Source organism: Oncorhynchus gorbuscha, linkage group LG06, assembly GCF_021184085.1.
Source record: "Oncorhynchus gorbuscha isolate QuinsamMale2020 ecotype Even-year linkage group LG06, OgorEven_v1.0, whole genome shotgun sequence".
Taxonomy (NCBI): domain Eukaryota; kingdom Metazoa; phylum Chordata; class Actinopteri; order Salmoniformes; family Salmonidae; genus Oncorhynchus; species Oncorhynchus gorbuscha.
In genome coordinates this window covers 80,953,772-80,974,037 of record NC_060178.1, presented here as the reverse complement: position 1 = coordinate 80,974,037, position 20,266 = coordinate 80,953,772, and the positions used below count along the sequence as shown (strand labels likewise).

Below are 20,266 nucleotides of genomic sequence, written 5' to 3'. Positions count from 1 at the left end.
AAGTCTCCAACTTCAGCGATTTTTGCAATTCGTTCCAGTCACAGGCAGCAGAGTACTGGAACGAAAGGCGGCCGAATGAGGTGTTGGCTTTAGGGATGATCAGTGAGATACACCTGCTGGAGTGCGTGCTACGGATGGGTGTTGCCATCGTGACCAGTGAACTGAGATAAGGCGGAGCTTTACCTAGCATGGCCTTGTAGATGACCTGGAGCCAGTGGGTCTGGCGACGAATATGTAGCGAGGGCCAGCCGACTAGAGCATACAAGTCGCAGTGGTGGGTAGTATAAGGTGCTTTAGTGACAAAATGGATGGCACTGTGATAAACTGCATCCAGTTTGCTGAGTAGAGTGTTGGAAGCGATTTTGTAGATGACATCGCCGAAGTCGAGGATCGGTAGGATAGTCAGTTTTACTAGGGTAAACTTGGCAGCGTGAGTGAAGGAGGCTTTGTTGCGGAATAGAAAGCCGACTCTTGATTTGATTTTCGATTGGAGATGTTTGATATGGGTCTGGAAGGAGAGTTTGCAGTCTAGCCAGACACCTATGTACTTATAGGTGTCCACATATTCAAGGTCGGAACCATCCAGTGTGGTGATGCTAGTAGGGCATGCGGGTGCAGGCAGCGATCGGTTGAAAAGCATGCATTTGGTTTTACTAGCGTTTAAGAGCAGTTGGAGGCCACGGAAGGAGTGTTGTATGGCATTGAAGCTCATTTGGAGGTTAGATAGCACAGTGTCCAATGACGGGCCGAAAGTGTATACAATGGTGTCGTCTGCGTAGAGGTGGATCAGGGAATCGCCCGCAGCAAGAGCAACATCATTGATATATACAGAGAAAAGAGTCGGCCCGAGAATTGAACCCAGACTGCCAGAGGACCGGACAGCATGCCCTCCGATTTGACACACTGAACTCTGTCTGCAAAGTAATTGGTGAACCAGGCAAGGCAGTCATCCGAAAAACCGAGGCTACTGAGTCTGCCATCGAATGGTGTCGGTCTAAACATTCTCAAATTGCCAGAGTTTTTAAGGATATTTTTGTCTTCAAAATAATCCCGAGTGGCACAGCAGTCTAAGGCCCTGCATCACAGTGCTTGAGGCATCACTACAGACCCGGGTTCGATCCCAGGCTGTGTCGTGACTGAGAGTCCCATATGGAGAAGCAGAATAGTCCAAGTTAGGGGAGGGTTTGGCCAGGGGGGCTTTACTTGGCTCATCGCTCTCTTACGACTCCTTGTGGTCGGCTGGGTGCCTGTAAGGTGACTTCGGTCGTCAATTGAATAGTGTTACCACTAACACATTGGTGTAGCTGGCTTCTGGGTTAAGCTGGCGGGTGTTTAAGGAGCGAGTTTTGGCGGGTCATGTTTCAAGGCAAGGCACATGTTTCAAGGCAAGGCACACATCAAAATATGTTAATGAGCCAGAGATTCTTTCCAAACCCAGTTCCAAACCCAAACCACAGCACCCCCCATGACACATCGACACCGGTCTCAGGGACGACCCGGAGGGCGAGGCGCAGGGTGATCTGGACGAAGACGGTGGAACTCCTGCAGCATAGATGGGTCCAACACGTCCTCGACCAGAACCCAGCACCTCTCCTCCGGACCGTACCCCTCCCACTCCACGAGATACTGAAGGCCCCTTGCCCGGCACCTCGAATCCAGTATGGAGCGAACAGAGTACTGGTTTGACCCTGATGCCATGGTGCCAGAACCGGCTGGTACCCCAGTACGCACTGGAAGGGAGAGAAGTTAGCGGAGGAGTGGCGGAGCGAGTTCTGTGCCATCTCGGCCCAGGGCACGAACTCCTCCCACTCCCTTGGCCGGTCCTGGCAATAGGACCGTACAAACCTACCCATCCTGGTTCACATAAACCCTCATATCCTTAGCCAAGGTAGGCCACCATTACCTCCCGCTCAAACAGCGCACTGTCTGACCGATCCCAGGATGACCAGAGGAGGGTGATGTGTGGGCCCAATAGATCAACCGGTCACGGACAGCAGACGGGACGTACAGACGCCCAGTGGGACACTGGACAGGAGCGGGCTCTGCACGTAACGCCTGCTCAATGTTCATGTCTAGCTCCCACACTACTGGTGCCACCAGGCAAGAGGCGAGGAGTATGGGAGTGGGATCCATGGGCCGTTCCTCTGTGTCATACAGCCGGGACAATGCGTCTGCCTTCGCGTTCTGGGAGCCTGGTCTGTAAGAAAGGGTAAACACAAAACGGGTGAAAAACAGGCCCACCTTGCCTGGCGAGGGTTCAGTCTCCTCGCTGCCCGGATGTACACCAGATTGCGGTGGTCAGTCCAGATGAGAAAAGGGTGTCTAGCCCCCTTAAGCCAATGTCTCCACACCTTCAAAGCCTTGACGAACCCCAACAACTCCCGGTCCCCCACGTCATAGTTTCGCTCCGCCGGGCTGAGCTTTTTCGAGAGGAAGGCACAGGGGCGGAGTTTTGGTGGCATACCCGAGCGCTAAGAGAGCACAGCTCCTATCCCAGCCTCGGACGGGTCCACCTCCACTATGAACGCTGGATGGGCCAGCACGGGAGCCGAGGTAAACAGAGCCCTCAGGTGACTAAAAGCCCTGTCCGCCTCAGCTGTCCACTGCAAGCACACCAGGCCCCCCTTCAGCAGTGAGGTAATTGGAGCCACTACCTGACCAAAACCCATGATAGTAGTTGGCAAACCCCTAAGAACCACTGCACCTCCTTTACCGTGGTGGGAGTCTGCCAATTTCGCACGGCTGCAATGCGGTCACTCTCCATCTCCACCCTTGAGGTGGAAATACCCTAGGAAGGAGATGGACTGTTGGAAGAACAGGCATTTCTCAGCCTTGACGTACAGGTCATGCTCCAACAGGCGACCAAGCACTCTGTGCATCAGGAACACATGCTCGGCGCGTGTAGCGGAGTATATCAAAATGTCATTAATATACATTGGGGGAAAAAGTATTTAGTCAGCCACCAATTGTGCAATTTCTCCCACTTAAAAAGATGAGAGAGGCCTGTAATTTCCATCATAGGTACACTTCAACTATGACAGACAAAATTAGAAAAAAAATCCAGGAAATCACATTGTAGGATTTTTAATGAATATATTTGCAAATGATCTTATTCAGACCCCAGGAGTCAATACACGGGCGCAGACCTCCCTCCTTCTTCACAAAAAAAGAAAATCGAGGAGGCAGGTGAAGTAAAGGACCGAATGTACCCCTGACGCAGGGATTCGGAGACATATGTTTCCATACCCTCCATCTCCACCTGTGAGAGGGAATACACGTGACTCCTGGGAAGTGTAGAGTCTACCAGGAGATCTATCGCACAATCGCCCCGTCGATGAGGTGGTAATTGAGGTGCCTTCTTTTTGGAGAAGGCAAGAGCCAAATCGGCATATTCAGAGGGAATGCGCACGGTGGAGACCTGGTCTGGACTCTCCACCGTAGTAGCACCAACGGAAACCCCTAAACACCTACCTGAGCCCTCTCGTGACCACCCTGTGAGAGCCCTCTGTGGCCAAGAAACAGTGGGGTTATGACAAGCTAACCAGGGTAGGCCTAGCACCACGGGAAATGCAGGAGAGTCAATAAGGAAGCGACTAATTCTCTCCGTATGACCCCCCTGCGTCACTATGCCCAGAGGAACGGCGGCCCCCCTAATCAACCCTGATCCTAATGGTAGACTTTCTAAGGCGTGAACGGGGAAAGGCACATCCACGGGAACGATGGGGATCCCTAAACTATGGGCTAAAGCTCTATCAAAAAAATTCCCAGCCGCGTCTGAATCGAAGAGCGCCTTATGCTGGGAATGCGGGGAAAAATCCGGGAAAATGAAAGACACAAACATATGTGCAACAGAGGGCTTTGGGTGAGAATGGTGCCGGCTCACCTGGGGTGATGCCAGAGCACCCTGCCTGCTGCCTTGATACCTAGAGTGGCCAGGTATAGCTCCAGCTGAAGCAGGAACCCCCCGGCAGCCTGCAGCCTCTCCGTCGTACTCCTGGGGCAGGTAGAGACGAATCCCACTGGAACCAGGTGGAAAAGGGGCGCTCAGAGAAGACCCCGGTTGTGCTGGTGGAGGCGCTGGAAGAACTTCCTGTCTCTCCCAGTGGTCCATAGTCCGGACAACGCGGTCCACGATGGTGAATCATTGCTGTGTGCTCCCGGACGCGCTCCTCCACCCGTATAACCGGGGCACCTGCTCCTGCTGACTCCATAGTTGGGTCGGTGATTCTGTAAGGGTGCTTGCTGGTGGCAGGGAAGTCGGTGCAGGAGAACGAACTTGGTATAAACGATGCAGTTTAATAAGTGCTCAAAAACTCAGAAAACCAAAATATACAAAATAAAACAAGTGGGTACAAAACCCGTCGCACACCAGAACATAACTTGCACAATGCTTACAAACAAACAATCACCGACAATGACAATGAGGGGGAACAGAGGGTTAAATACACAACATGTAATGAATGGGATTGAAACCCGGTGTGATACAAGACAAGACAAAACCAAAGGAAAATGAAAAGAAGATCAGAGATGGCTAGAAGGTCTGAATGCCGCCCGAACAAAGAGAGGGACCAACTTCGGCGGAAGTCGTGACATGTGTCTGAAAACTTTGTTCCCTTTTATGCCAATCTGAATAGCAAAATGCTCTGTTGTTTTGAAAGCTGGGCTTGTCTTCCAACATGAATGTAATTTCTTTATTTCTTTATTAGTTCAATATGAGTACAGCAGGTCGTGAGTGCAGCAGAAGTTGAAGATAGTTGAAGGCAATATGAATAGGTCTCATAGATAGACAATGGCACAAACAAATATGACTGTATGAAATGGATGATTGGTAATCTGATATGCAACATTACAGGAATGTAATGTAATCTAATGAATAACACTGGTCTACTATCTAGTTAAAGTAATTATTAGAACAGATTAAAGACACCACTTATTAATTACAATTACACACTGATTACAAAATAATCAACTTCCACAAGTTAGTAACAAATAATGAATAATCGATAGGTAGGTTATTAGCTGGATTTATGCTACTGTGGAAGAGTGTCATAGCACTGGTATGACAGGTCTGTTAAAAAGCACACTGACAATAAACGTTAAGGAAAACACAGAGTCAAAGTATATCTGAGAACTGTTCAAATCATATTGCATTTGGAAGTTCTCCTCTGACAGCCAGGGACTTTATTGATCACAAAAAGACACAGGTCTCTGGCGTGTTTTCTGAGGAATACGGAGAAATACAATGATGCTGCCTGCTGTACTGTACTGTATAGAAACACATATCAAAGGAGTGAAAACCACTTCACCCTGACACTTTTACTTAGTTTAATAGAATCTTATGACCCAGTTTCAGCAGAAGTTAGTCAAGTGCCACATGCCAAATATCCCTTTATTTCAGGATTCCCAACTGCCACTGAGGTTGTTCTCATTAATATGAGAGAACATCGTGTGACTACTTGTATGTAGGACTAGTTATGAAACCCTGGAATCACTGCCCTACACAATACTCAATAGCTTCAGTAGAGTTGAAATGCATTCAAATCTGAAAACCGTTGCGTATCTTGGGAAACAAGAAAATAAAATGCATAAACCAGAATGATCAACTAAACAATTATTTGATATCGTAATAAGATTATTTGCATTTGTTCCTTCATTAAAGGAAATGGCTGTCCATCCCAATGAAAGTATTCACACCACTTTACTTTTTGTGGGATTAAAACTGATTTAATTGTCATTACATTTGTAAAAAAGAATAATAATAAAATAAAACACTAGATAAGTATTCAATATATGTTTGAATCGCCTTTGGCAGAGAATACAGCTATGAGTCTTTCTGGGTAAATCTTATTTCTTTATTTATTTCTACCCCTTTTTCTCCCAAATTTCATGGTATCCAATTGGTAGTTACAGTCTTGTCTCATCGCTGCAACTCCCGTACGGACTCGGGAGAGGTGACGGTCAAGAGCCGTGCATCCTCCGAAACACAACCCAACCAAGCCAGCAGCTTCAATAAAGAGTACCCGCAAAAGGGTTTTCTAATGATCAATTAGGCTTTTAAAATTATAAACTTGGATTTGTAATGAACATGATGGGAGACAGAGAGCTGGTTTCAAGCACATGGCACAGCAGGTGTTTATTGCAAAGGACCACAGGAGGAGGTATGTAGCTGGGTCCAGGGGCAGGCAGAAGGTCATGTACAGGGGGTCCAAAAGGGCAACAGTACAGGCAGCGAAAAGGCTAGTAAAGTAGTCCGGGAGATCAGGCAATAGGTAGATAACAGGAGATAACAGGAAATCCGATAGGCAGGGAATAGGCAAAAGGTGTCTTTAGTGAGGCAGGCAAAGACTATCATACACGGGAGGAGTAACTCACGGGAAACCCAGCGCTCAGACAGACGTGTCACAAAACAAACAATACTTCACAGTGAAGGGGTGCAAAGAACTGAACTAAATAGTGTGGGATAATGACGTACAGGTGTGTGAACAGGTGATTAGAATTCAGATGATTGGGATCTGGAGAGTAAGCTGGGTTCAGGGGATCTAAAGTGTCTGAGGGTGTGAGTTGGAAGCAGGCGTTACAGGATTAGCTAACACAATGTGCCATTGGAACACAGGAGTGATGGTTGCTGATAATGGGCCTCTATATGCCTATGTAGATATTCCATAAAGATCAGCCATTTCCAGCTACAATAGTCAATTACAACATTAACAATGTCTGCACTGTATTTCTGGTAAATTTGATGTTATTTTAATGGCCAAAAATATGTGCTTATCTTTCAAAAACCGTGCCATTTCTAACTGAACCCAAACCTTTGAATGGTTGTGTACATTATTTACCTTCAGAGGTGCATGTATCACACCAGTTGCCATGATACATTTTTTGTTGCTGTTGTGCACTCTACTCAAGCAATAGCATGGCACATTTTCACTGTAATAGCTACTGTAAATTGGACAGTACAGTTAGATGAACAATACTTGTTGTTTTCTGCTCATATAAAGCATGTCTATGTCCTGGAAAGTTTGCTGTTACTTACAACGTCATTCTAGTCACATTAGCACGTTAGCAACAACCGTCCCCGTATAGGGACACTGATCCTGTTGATCCTTAAGAGTTTTTAACATTAGTCATCTAAAAATATATATTTTAAGGAATATTTTTAAATATATTTTTCCATGTTTTATGTGTATGTTTAGCGCACACTATATCATTTAAAAGTATGCATTTAGGTGTCTGTAATGGAATAAATGTGGCAAAAACTAATCTAGGCATTTATGTCCCCACTAAGACAAAAAAAATACTTTTGTCCTTGAAACATTTAATTTAAATACGGTAGAATTCCATGAATCCCTATGGAGGACTGCTCCTACTGGGGAGTGCCAATATGGCCGAGCGATGGCTTCAAAGCCTCTCAATAGCCAATTCATAGCATCAACAATCCAGGGTTTGTATGCATCATTGGCCCCACCACTATAAACATTCCTTAAACACTAAATGGGAGAGAGGAGTTTACTGGAAAGTATGACATGGAGGAAAAATAGCAAGACTTCATACATACATATACACATATACACATGTGGGCTGACAGCTGACCTCTAATATATCTATGCTACACGCATCCAATGCATAGCAAATGAGTCAGCCTCGGAGAGTAGCGTTTGGAAATGCTTCCCTAAGACTTAAAGCATCAATTATGCAGCTTGTGTGGAATGAAAAATTGCTTTCATTGCAGAATATTCCTCGAAAATCAAACAAGACACCCTAGAATCCACTGCCTTGTAGTCATCATTATTATTAGCATAAAGTCTAAAAAGCTGTTTGTGAGACTGCCCGTAGGTTATGATACAGTAGGCTACAGTAGAAAGGGCAGGACATGTTTTTATTCCCTCCCTGTAGAATAAGCATAGGAATGTCTCATGTTACCAGAGAAGTACTAGAAATAGAGCTAGATACTGAAGAGACAAGATACAGTATCACAGCAGTAAGTGGTATTTACCCCCAGAGAAAAAAACAAGAGAGCAGAAGATGTCATCATTATGAACTGTATCTGCAGGGTATTGCAGATCTACAATGAATCAATCAAAACAGTGTGCTCACGTTTCTACTTGAGCACTGTTAGATTTACTTTGAATGAGAATGTTGTGTAACATTCAAGAAAGATATTGAAGCTCCTATTTTCAAGTTTTCTGTATCCATTTGAAAATCATTGCTCACTCAGGATACATATTCAGCCGACATAACAACACTATCTGAAATCAAAATAATTTCTTGACATTACTCAAACAAGGGTCAGTTGGATTGTCTGAAATCCCCAAGAGAAGTGCGGCAGGTAGCCTATCGGTTAGAGCGTTGGGCCAGTAACCAAAAGTTTGAATCCATCAAGCTGACTTGGGGAAAAATCTGTTGATTTGCCCTTGAGCAAGGCACTTAACCCTAATTGCTCCAGGGTCAATGTCAATCATAGTTGATCCCTGGCTGTGAACCCACACTTCGAGGGTGTCTCAGGGGAATGGAATATTCAGAAAAAATATATATATTTTACACCACACATTTGTACATTTGTGAAACAGGACAAATATAAGCATCACCTATTTGACCTTTTGAGATAATTATTTATGCAAATATATGCATGCTCAAATATTCAACCTGAGAATCAGTACACAAAAATATGCATGTACCACCTGAATAATCAAATTAGATGTGAAATACAAATGTCTGTGAAGTTCTGTTGCGGAGCTGAACTGCTCTAAGAGGCTAGCAAAACCAACATGTTTATACACACGGACTGAGGAGGGTGGAGATGTTATGCCTTGATGTCTTACGGATGTTTTTCACAATCTACTCTTGGCACGTCATCAACGCAGATGGGATTCAGGAGAGATGTCAAACTGCGCAGTAGGAAGGCAAGAAGCATCATCTCCTTCGAATACATAAATCAGTGTTCAAATCGAGGCTAAAGAATAGTAAACATTGTGCATGTTGACTTTTTAGGGTGACCTACAGCATGGCAAGTGTTCCTGAGCCCTGCCACGAAAAAACACCAGAACAAGTGTTCCTGAGCCCTGCCACGAAAAAACACCAGAACAAGTGTTCCTGAGCCCTGCCACGAAAAAACACCAGAACAAGTGTTCCTGAGCCCTGCCACGAAAAAACACCAGAACAAGTGTTCCTGAGCCCTGCCACGAAAAAACACCAGAACAAGTGTTCCTGAGCCCTGCCACGAAAAAAACACCAGAACAAGTGTTCCTGAGCCCTGCCACGAAAAAACACCAGAACAAGTGTTCCTGAGCCCTGCCACGAAAAAACACCAGAACAAGTGTTCCTGAGCCCTGCCACGAAAAAACACCAGAACAAGTGTTCCTGAGCCCTGCCACGAAAAACACCAGAACAAGTGTTCCTGAGCCCTGCCACGAAAAAACACCAGAACAAGTGTTCCTGAGCCCTGCCACGAAAAAACACCAGAACAAGTGTGTTGATTTAATTGTAGTCAATACAATGGATCAAGTCCAATATAATATTCAGGGTATTCATACACCATCTTATTGTTACAGTTGAGGTGAAAAATAATGATGTCGCAAGGATGTTTACTTTGCAATATGAGCATATGAGCTTTTCGCAATCCCATTCACCCATTTATATTCATGCTCATTTCATATAAAGTCAATTGTAAATGTGTCTGCAATTTATTGCAATGTTGTGCTCATAAAGAAGGGACATTTGATTTGGTTCCACAAAGAGCAAATCATTTTTACTCTAAGGCATCTTCATTGCCTTGCTACACTGTCACTTGTTCACCACTGAAAATAGTCATTGGAGGTGTATTGTTTGTAGGCATGTTTACTGTGTATATCCATGGTAATACAGTAAGGTTGTCTACACAAGATGTAAGAAAAGGTGAAATGTAACAAATATAGAAGACAACTTCATGAGATGCTTGTACTGTATGTCACAAATAATGGACAATCTAAACGATGGCTGAAAAAGCAACCTCTCATTGACAACTTGCAGGCTTGTTTTCGAGTTGCTGTGCGTTTTGTTGCCAACCTATTTTGCTACCTGACAACTTTACGGTTTTCACTTTTTAATTACCGTTCATATATTTATTTATTTTTTCCTCAACTTTTTCACTCCGGATGCTTTATCTGGACACGATTCGTCAGGACCTCCAACAGCCGAAGCTAAGTAGTAACATTAACATGATGCCTTCTAATTGTAGTCGCTGTACTCGCCTTACGGCGAGGATAGCTGTGCTGCAAGCCCAGCTTCAGACGCAATCGTTAGGCAAGGGTAATTTCAGTGTAGGAAAGGATGAAACAGCGTCTGTGCCACCAGTAAGTACAGATAGTAGTATAAATCCCCTGGCACAGTCCCCGCAGCCGGACACCTTTCTCACGGTTTCTGGAAGGAATTGCTGTAGGAAAGCTCAACCAGTGTCGCTCATTCAGCCGACAGAAACCTTCAACCGGTTTTCCCCATTAAGCAGCGGGTCGGAGTCAGAGGCCGAGTCTTCTCTGGCCTCTACTCCTCCCGTTACGGGGTCTGAGACGCCGAAGCTTCCCACCATTAGCTCTGACAAATGGAAAACTCTAGTCATTGGCGACTCCATTACCCGCAGTATTAGACTTCCAAAGAATCATCCAGCGATCATACACTGTTTACCAGGGGGCAGGGCTACCGACGTTAAGGCTAATCTGAAGATGGTGCTGGCTAAAGCTAAAAATGGCGAGTGTAGAGAGTATAGAGATATTGTTATCCACGTCGGCACCAACGATGTTAGGATGAAACAGTCAGAGATCACCAAGCGCAATATAGCTTCTGCGTGCATATCAGCTAGAAAGATGTGTCGGCATCGAGTAATTGTCTCTGGCCCCCTGCCAATTAGGGGGAGTGATGAGCTCTACAGCAGAGTCTCACAACTCAATCGCTGGTTGAAAACTGTTTTCTGCCCCTCCCAAAAGATTTGTAGATAACTGGCCCTCTTTCTGGGACTCGCCCACAAACAGGACCAAGCCTGACCTGCTGAGGAGTGACGGACTCCATCCTAGCTGGAGGGGTGCTCTCATCTTATCTACCAACATAGACAGGGCTCTAACTCCTCTAGCTCCACAATGAAATAGGGTGCAGGCCAGGCAGCAGGCTGTTAGCCAGCCTGCCAGCATAGTGGAGTCTGCCACTAGCACAGTCAGTGTAGTCAGCTCAGCTATCACCATTGAGACCGTGTCTGTGCCTCGACCTAGGTTGGGCAAAACTAAACATGGCGGTGTTCGCCTTAGCAATCTCATTAGGATAAAGACCACCTCCATTCCTGTCATTACTGAAAGAGATCATGATAACTCACATCTCAAAATAGGGCTACTTAATGTTAGATCCCTTACTTCAAAGGCAATTATAGTTAATGAACTAATCACTGATCATAATCTTGATGTGATTGGCCTGACTGAAACATGGCTTAAGCCTGATGAATTTACTGTTTTAAATGAGGCCTCACCTCCTGGCTACACTAGTGACCATATCCCCCGTGCATCCCGCAAAGGCGGAGGTGTTGCTAATATTTACGATAGCAAATTTCAATTTCCCCCAAAAAATGACGTTTTCGTCTTTTGAGCTTCTAATCATGAAATCTATGCAGCCGACTCAATCACTTTTTATAGCTACTGTTTACAGGCCTCCTGGGCCATATACAGCGTTTCTCACTGAGTTCCCTGAATTCCTATCGGACCTTGTAGTCATAGCAGGTAATATTCTAATCTTTGGTGACTTTAATATTCACATGGAAAAGTCCACAGACCCACTCCAAAAGGCTTTCGGAGCCATCATCGACTCAGTGGGTTTTGTCCAACATGTCTCTGGACCCACTCACTGTCACAGTCATACGCTGGACCTAGTTTTGTCCCATGGAATAAATGTTGTCGATCTTAATGTTAACCTGACATGATGGCTCCTCGCTGTCCCCAGTCCACCTGGCCATGCTGCTGCTCCAGTTTCAACTGACCTGAGCCCTAGGACCATGCCCCAGGACTACCTGACATGATGACTCCTTGCTGTCCTCAGTCCACCTGGCCATGCTGCTGCTCCAGTTTCAACTGTTCTGCCTTACTATTATTTGACCATGCTGGTCATTTATGAACATTTGAACATCTTGGCCATGTTCTGTTATAATCTCCACCCGGCACAGCCAGAAGAGGACTGGCCACCCCACATATGCTCTCTCTAATTCTCTCTTTCTTTCTCTCTCTCTCTGAGGACCTGAGCCCAAGGACCGTGCCCCAGGACGACCTGACATGATGACTCCTTGCTGTCCCCAGTCCACCTGACTGTGCTGCTGCTCCAGTTTCAACTGTTCTGCCTTGTTATTATTCGACCATGCTGGTCATTTATGAACATTTGAACATCTTGGCCATGTTCTGTTATAATCTCCACCCGGCACAGCCAGAAGAGGACTGGCCACCCCACATAGCCTGGTTCCTCTCAAGGTTTCTTCCTAGGTTTTGGCCTTTCTAGGGAGTTTTTCCTAGCCACCGTGCTTCTACACCTGCATTGCTTGCTGTTTGGGGTTTTAGGCTGGGTTTCTGTACAGCACTTTGAGATATCAGCTGATGTACGAAGGGCTATATAAATAAAATTTGATTGATTGATTGATCATAAAATGCATTGACTATTGTAAATTCTCTAAATACCAAATGTATAAAGGGAACAACATTCACTAAATGTAGAACATTTTAGAGGTTCAATACTGGGTAGAAAGAAACTATTGCCCAATCTGACCTCATAAAACCCTAACGATGCTGGTACTAAGACCGTACTCAACGAGCTGTATATGGCCATGAGCAAACAAGAAAATGCTCATCCAGAGGCGGCGCTCCTATTGTCCGGGGACTTCAAAAATTAAAATCCGTTTTACCTCATTTCTACCATATGCAACCAGAGGGGGAAAAAACTCTACACCACCTTTCCTCCACACACAGAGACGTGTACAAATATCTCCCTCGCCCTCCATTTTTAAAAATCTGACCATAATTCTATCCTCCTGATTCCTGCTTACATGCAAAAACTAAAGCAGGAAGTACCAGTGACTCGCTCAATATGGAAGTGGTCAGACTACATAGGGAATCCCAGCCGCGAGCTACCCATTTACATGAGCCTACCAGATGAGATAAATTACTTCTATGAGCGCATTGAGGCAAGCAACACTGAAGCATACATGAGACCACCAGCTGTTGCGGACAACTGTGTGATCACATTCTCTATAGCCGATGTAAGTAAGACCTTTAAATAAGTCAACACTCAAAAGGCCGCAGGGCCAGATGGACTACCAGGACATGCACTGACCAACTGCCAAGTGTCTTCACCGACATTTTCAAGTCTGTAATACCTACATGTTTCAAGCAGACCACCATAGTCCCTGTGCCCAAGAACGCAAAGTAACCTCCCTAAATGACTACCAACCAGTAGCACTCACGTCTGTAGCCATGAATTGCTTTGAAATGCTGGTAATGGCTCACATCAAAACCATCATCCCAGAAACCCTAGATCCACTCCAATTCGCATACCGTCCCAACAGATCCACAGATGACGCCATCTCTGTTGCATTCCACACCACCCTTTCCCACCTGGACAAATGGAACACCTACGTAATAATGCTGTCCATAGTGCCCTCAAAGCTTATCACTAAACTAAGGACTCTGGGACTAAACTCTGCAACTGGATCCTGCACTTCCTTATGGGCCGCCCCCAGGTGGTAAGGGTATGCAACAACACATCTGCCACGCTGATCCTCAACACGGGGGTCCCTCAAAGGTGCGTGCTTAGTCCCCTCCTATAATCCCTGTTCACCCACGACTGTGTGGCCAAGCACGGCACCATCATTAAGTTTGCAGACGACACAATGGTGGTAGGCCTGATCAAAGACTAAACAATGATACGGCATATAGGGAGGAGGTCAGAGACCTGGCAGTGTGGGGCCAGGACAACAACCTCTCCCTCAATGTGATCAAGACAAAGGAGATGATCGTGGACTACAGAAAAAGGAGGGCCGAGCACGCCCCCATTCACATTGACGGGGCTGTAGTAGAGCAGGCGATACAGAGGGTAGTGCGTACAGCCCAGTAATTCGCTGGGGCCAAGCTTCCTGCCATCCAGGACCTCTATACCAGGCGGTGTTAGAGGAAGGTCCTAAAAATTGTCAAAGACTCCATTGTCAAAGACTATTTCCATTGACCCCCCCCCCCCCCCCCCCCGTTTTTTTACACTGCTGCTACTCTTGGTTGATTATATATGCATAGTCACTTTAACCCTACCTACATATACATATTACCTCAATTACCTCAACTAACGCATCACCGGGGGCAAACTACCTGCCCTCCAGGACACCTACAGGACCCGATGTCACAGGCAGACCAAAAAGATAATCAAAGACAACAACCACCCGAGCCACTGCTTGTTCACCCCGCTATCATCCAGAAGGCGAGGTCAGAACAGATGCATCAAAGCTGAGACCAAGAGACTGAAAAACAGCTTCTATCTCAAGGCCATTAGACTGTTAAATAGCCATCACTAGGCAGCTTCCACCCAGTTACGTAACACTGCACCTTAGAGGCTGCTGCCCTACATAGATTTGAAATCACTGGCCACTTTAATAATGGAACACTAGTCACTTTAATAATGTTTACATATTTTTGCTTTACTCATCTCATATGTACAGTATATACTGCTTTCTATTTTGCTGTATTTTAGTCTATGCCACTCCAACATTGCTCATCATAATATTTATATATTCCTTAATTTCATTGTTTTACTTTTAGGTTTGTGTGTATTGTGTGTATTGTGTGTATTGTGTGTATTGTTGTGAATTGTTCGATATTACTGCACTGTTGGAGCAACAAACACAAGCATTTCGATACACCTGCAATAACATCTGCTAAACATGTATATGTCACCAATAAAATTAGAATTTTTTAATTTTTTTAACCTGTACCCCTACACATTGACTTGGTACCGGTACCCCCTGTATATAGCCTCATTAATGTTATATTATTTTACTTTTTAAAACTTTAGTTTATTTAGTAAATATTTTCTTAACTCTTCCTTTTTCTTAAAACTGCATTATTGGTTAAGGGTTTGTAAGTAAGCATTTCACAGTAAGGTCTAAACTTGTTGTATTTGGTGCACATGACAAATAACATTTGATTGGATTTGATTTAACAGCAGGCAGAATTGAAGTGTTTACTGTGTGAGGTGTTAGAGAACATAGTTGTCCCTTACCATCACTGAGGTTGTACTGCAGGTCTTTTATCATCCTGTATAGATGTGTGTATTAATGTGTCCAGGTCGAACATTAGCTGTATAATTATATACAGCAGAACTAGGACCTACTGAAGCTCCTGTAATGACCTGAGCTACTTGGACCACCAGCCCTTTGTTCTCTGGGCCGGTGTTGATCCTCAGATAAGGCTGGTTTCAGGGGACCACGAGTCACTGAGAATGAATAGCCTGGCTGAGAAGCAAAATGCTATCTATACTTAAAACCCTATTATATTTATATTGGCTATAGTAGTGCTAACATAAGGATATTGTGGCGCATCCCTAAACCTCTTTTAGCTTACATGAATCTTTTTTTGTATTCGAATGCATTTCAGTTAGACTTTTCACAGAAATATTTTGTGCTATCAAGCTATCACTTGTCACAATACATGGGTATATGTAATGAATGTCATTGTACATAACTCAACATATGCATAATTCAACATATGCATAATTCAAATAATTTGAGAGATGTTCGTTCCTACCCTTTTTGACCATGAGTAAATAGCAGAAATGTAATTGCTTCATCTATGATTATGAATCTGTTTGTGTTCTATGATCATGTTTTGTATTTTGTTTTCTTTGTATTCGTTGATTGCATTTCGTATTCGTATTTGATGTGTGTATTTTTTATTCTGCAAGGCTCGTTTGAAAAAAGAGCCCTTGGTCTTTATGTTAGCTACATGGGACTGTAAGTATTCCATTGAAGGTAAATGAAACTAAGACAGTCAAAGAGCACATTCTAAGGAGGTGTTGTCATCATACCTTTACTTTGTCCCTCATGGAGCCTTTTCCGAGAATGGACATCTTTGCTCCGGTTTCTTCTTGTAATCTTTTCATGGAATTGCCACGTGGTCCCAACAGCTTCCCAACAAAATTAAACTGCAACAGAGGAGAGGAAAAGCAATGTTTCTCAAACAGATTCCTTGACTGTTTTCAATTATATACCTTAGAAGTAAATGGAAATGAGGTTATATGTTGCAAGGGAAAAAAATATTAGATAAAAATATAGATTACAGTTGGCTAACAATAAACCTTTTAAAATAAATCTTATCATTTTATTCAGAATGTCTGAATTGAAAAAAGACCTGGGAAAAAACTGTACAACAAATCAATAACGCTGAGCCATGTGTGTTGCATTACCCAGGTGAATGGGTCTCAGTCTCATCTGAGGTAGAACAGGGTCTGAGTCCCAAATTGCAACCTATTCATTTTATAGTGCACTACTTTTGACCAGGACCCAAAAGGTAGTGCACTATACAGTATATGGAATAGTGTGCCATTTGAGACTCAGCCACGGTCTTCAGTTATCAGCTCCATCCCTTTGTTGGACCACTGAGGTCTAGTCAGTCCCCACTGGGCAAAAACTGGTTGACTCAACATTGTTTTCAGGTCATTTCAACCCCCCAAAAATCTGTGATGACATTGAATCAACGTGGAAAACTGATTGGATTTGCAAAAAGTCATCAATGTAAGGGCTTTTCGTCTTTTTGTTTGAAACAACTTTAACCTAAACCCAAAGATATGGTGCCATTCTTTGTTTGACACAACTTTAACCTAACTCCAAAGATATGGTGCCATTCTTTGTTTGACACAACTTTAACCTAACTCCAAAGATATGGTGCCATTCTTTGTTTGACACAACTTTAACCTAACTCCAAATATATGGTGCCATTTTTTGTTTGACACAACTTTAACCTAACTCCAAAGATATGGTGCCATTCTTTGTTTGACACAACTTTAACCTAAACCCAAAGATATGGTGCCATTCTTTGTTTGACACAACTTTAACCTAACTCCAAAGATATTGTGCCATTCTTTGTTTGACACAACTTTAACCTAACTCCAAAGATATGGTGCCATTTTTTGTTTGACACAACTTTAACCTAACTCCAAATATATGGTGCCATTCTTTGTTTGACACAACTTTAACCTAACTCCAAAGATATGGTGCCATTTTTTGTTTGACACAACTTTAACCTAACTCCAAATATATGGTGCCATTTTTTGTTTGACACAACTTTAACCTAACTCCAAATATATGGTGCCATTCTTTGTTTGACACAACTTTAACCTAACTCCAAAGATATGGTGCCATTTTTTGTTTGACACAACTTTAACCTAACTCCAAAGATATGGTGCCATTTTTTGTTTTACACAACTTTAACCTAACTCCAAAGATATGGTGCCATTTTTGGTTTGACACAACTTTAACCTAACTCCAAAGATATGGTGCCATTCTTTGTTGATTTCATGTTGAATTCACCAAATGTAAATCAAAACTAGACATTGAACTGATGTCTGTGCACAGTGGGTCATGTGTCTTGTTAAGGCAGCACGGTCATCAATGTTGTATGGAGAGGAAATCAAACTTGTGCACCAGCCAATAATGTCCCTGGTAAAGATCGAGAGGTCAGAGCTGGGAGAGTGAGAAATAATGAGTTTCTTCCCAATGGGAAATCAAGGAATACTATCCAGATGAGGAACTATCAAACACCTGCCTTCAGCACTGGCCAACATAACATCTCACTGACCGTGGACTTGTTGTTGGTCATAAAACTTAGCCCTTTGGGTTATTACTGTTACTGTGTTTTTTCTTTATCACTGTTGGAGATCAGCACTGACCACAATGGTGACCATCAGCATCATAATAGCAGTCAGTTAGTTGAGTCATTTGCTAATTGAAAATGTATTATTCTAGGTCTATTCATGCATTAAAACCACCATCAGAACACCAATTTGAAACACCCCATGTGTTAATAAGTCATTTAGATTTCCAACTACCACTCCCACATCCTGCTGAGGTCTCTTGTTCTCATTTCTCGACCACCCCAACAATATTTTCAAATGAATGACTTGACCTTCAAATGTTTGGTGTGACCAGCTGAAAACTCAACCTCCTCCAGAGCTGAACAGCTGTCAGCTGGTCAACCACCCATTTCAACATCACCTGCCTTGGCCTCAAAAATGACTATAACCTATTCACAACACTACTCAAGCCCCCCCACTGAGGCTGAGCATACAACTCAGCCAATAAGAGCCATGGCCAACTGTGTTCTGTATTGCAGCAGCAGTCTGACAAATACCAAAGAGGCACATGACTGCATACTCAGCGTATCTTATCTCTGACATCATGAAGGAGCACTGCATCCCAGGTCTGCATGAAAAGCAAAAGGATACGGTTGGGTGCCGAACAAAGCACCTCTCTACCTCCATCCCTTCATCCATCCATCCCTCCTTTCTGAGGTGATTGAGTTGAGGACCCTGGTGGGTTATTCTGTCTTCTCTGGGGCTGCTTTAACAGGAATATCCTACAGCTGGCTGGGAGCCCTTGAGCAGATGGCCGCCACGGCTACAGTAAGAAGTAGCTCGCTGGGCGGCAGCAGAAGAGTGTCCTGTTCTCATTACACTAATGAATGTCTGGAGCCGCTCTGAGGCTCCGTGGTGGGCAATTTGGGCTTTTAAGGGGGCACGGTTCAGAGTTAAATTAGGTTTGAAATGATGCAAGGCCCCCCCTGCCGCCCCAACACCGGTAGGCCTGAGGATGTTAGAAACTGGGTGTGTTACTAATTCAGCAAGTATGTGGAAATACTGCATGCATTACTATAAAAAACTATTGTGTTTATATGAAGAGTATGATTATGATTGTATGCACATAGGATATCAAGTTTGTTGATACTGAAAAGCAAAAGGAAATATTATTTCTGTTACACTTTATTTTAAGGTACACATATTTTCCACTGGTTTGTAGTTTATAAGAGGCTTTATATTCACAGGAGGCCTTTTGCCTTTTGGTAGGCTATCATTAATAAGTCAATACGAATTTGTTCTTAAACTGACTTGCCTAGTTAAATAAAGGTTAAATGTAAAAAATAAGGCCTTTATTATGTCTTATTAGACCTGTAGTATGCCTTAATTAAGTGTTTTCTTATTCAAACATTATACTTCATGTATTACTGGCCACTCCTTAATAACACAAGGCAAGATGCAGTAGATGGTATAGAGTACAGTATATACATATGAGATGAGTAATGTAGGGTATGAAAACATTATATAACGCGGCATTGTTTAAAGTGACTAGTGATACATTTATTACATCAAACTTTTTATTATTAAAGTGACTAGAGATGAGTCGGTATGTTGGCAGCAGCCACCAAATGTTAGTGATGGCTGTTTAACAGTCTGATGGCCTTGAGATAGAAGCTATTTTTCAGTCTCTCGGTCCTTGCGTTGATGCACTCGTACTGACCTAGACTTCTGGATGATAGCGGGGTGAACAGGCAGTGGCTCGGTGGTTGTTGTCCTTGATGATCTTTATGGCCTTCCTGTGACATCGGGTGGTGTAGGTGTCCTGGAGGGCTGGTAGTTTCCCCCCGTGATGCATTGTGCAGACCTCACTACCCTCTGGAGAGCCTTACGGTTGTGGGCAGAGCAGTTGCCGTACCAGGCGATGATACAGCCCAACAGGATGCTCTCGAAGCCTACTGAGGTTGAAGAGGCGCTGTTGTGCCTTCTTCACCACACGGTCTATGTGAGTGGACTATTTCAGTTTGTCCATGATGTGTACTCTGAGGAACATAAAACTTTCCACCTTCTCCACTATGGTCCCGTCGATGTGGATAGGGGGGTGTTCCCTCTGCTGTTTCCTGGAGTCCACAATCATCTCCTTTGTTTTGTTGACATTGAGTATGAGGTTATTTTCCTCACACCACACTCCGAGGGCCCTCACCTCCTCTCTGTAGGCCGTCTCGTCGTTGTTGGTAATCAAGCCTACCACTGTAGTGTCGTCTGCAAACTTGATGATTAAGTTGGAGGCATGCATGGCCACGCAGTCATGGGTGAACAGGGAGTACAGGAGAGGGCTGAGAACGCACCCTTGTGGGGCTCCAGTGCTGAGGATGAGCGGGGGGGGGAGATGTTGTTACCTACCCTCACCACCTGGGGGCGACCCGTCAGAAAGTCCAGGGCG

The 20,266-nt window shown here is 44.1% G+C and overlaps 1 protein-coding gene across 3 annotated transcripts in view; it reads right to left on the bottom strand.

Annotated features, from left to right (window-relative positions):
- LOC124037270 (KH domain-containing, RNA-binding, signal transduction-associated protein 2-like) overlaps positions 1-20,266 on the bottom strand; it is a 130,053-nt gene that overhangs the window by 43,521 nt on the left and 66,266 nt on the right. For all 3 annotated transcript variants that reach the window (XM_046351961.1, XM_046351960.1, XM_046351962.1), the window contains exon 3: positions 16,063-16,179. In XM_046351961.1, coding sequence (XP_046207917.1) covers positions 16,063-16,179 — 117 coding nt within the window. The remainder of the gene's footprint in view (positions 1-16,062; positions 16,180-20,266) is intronic.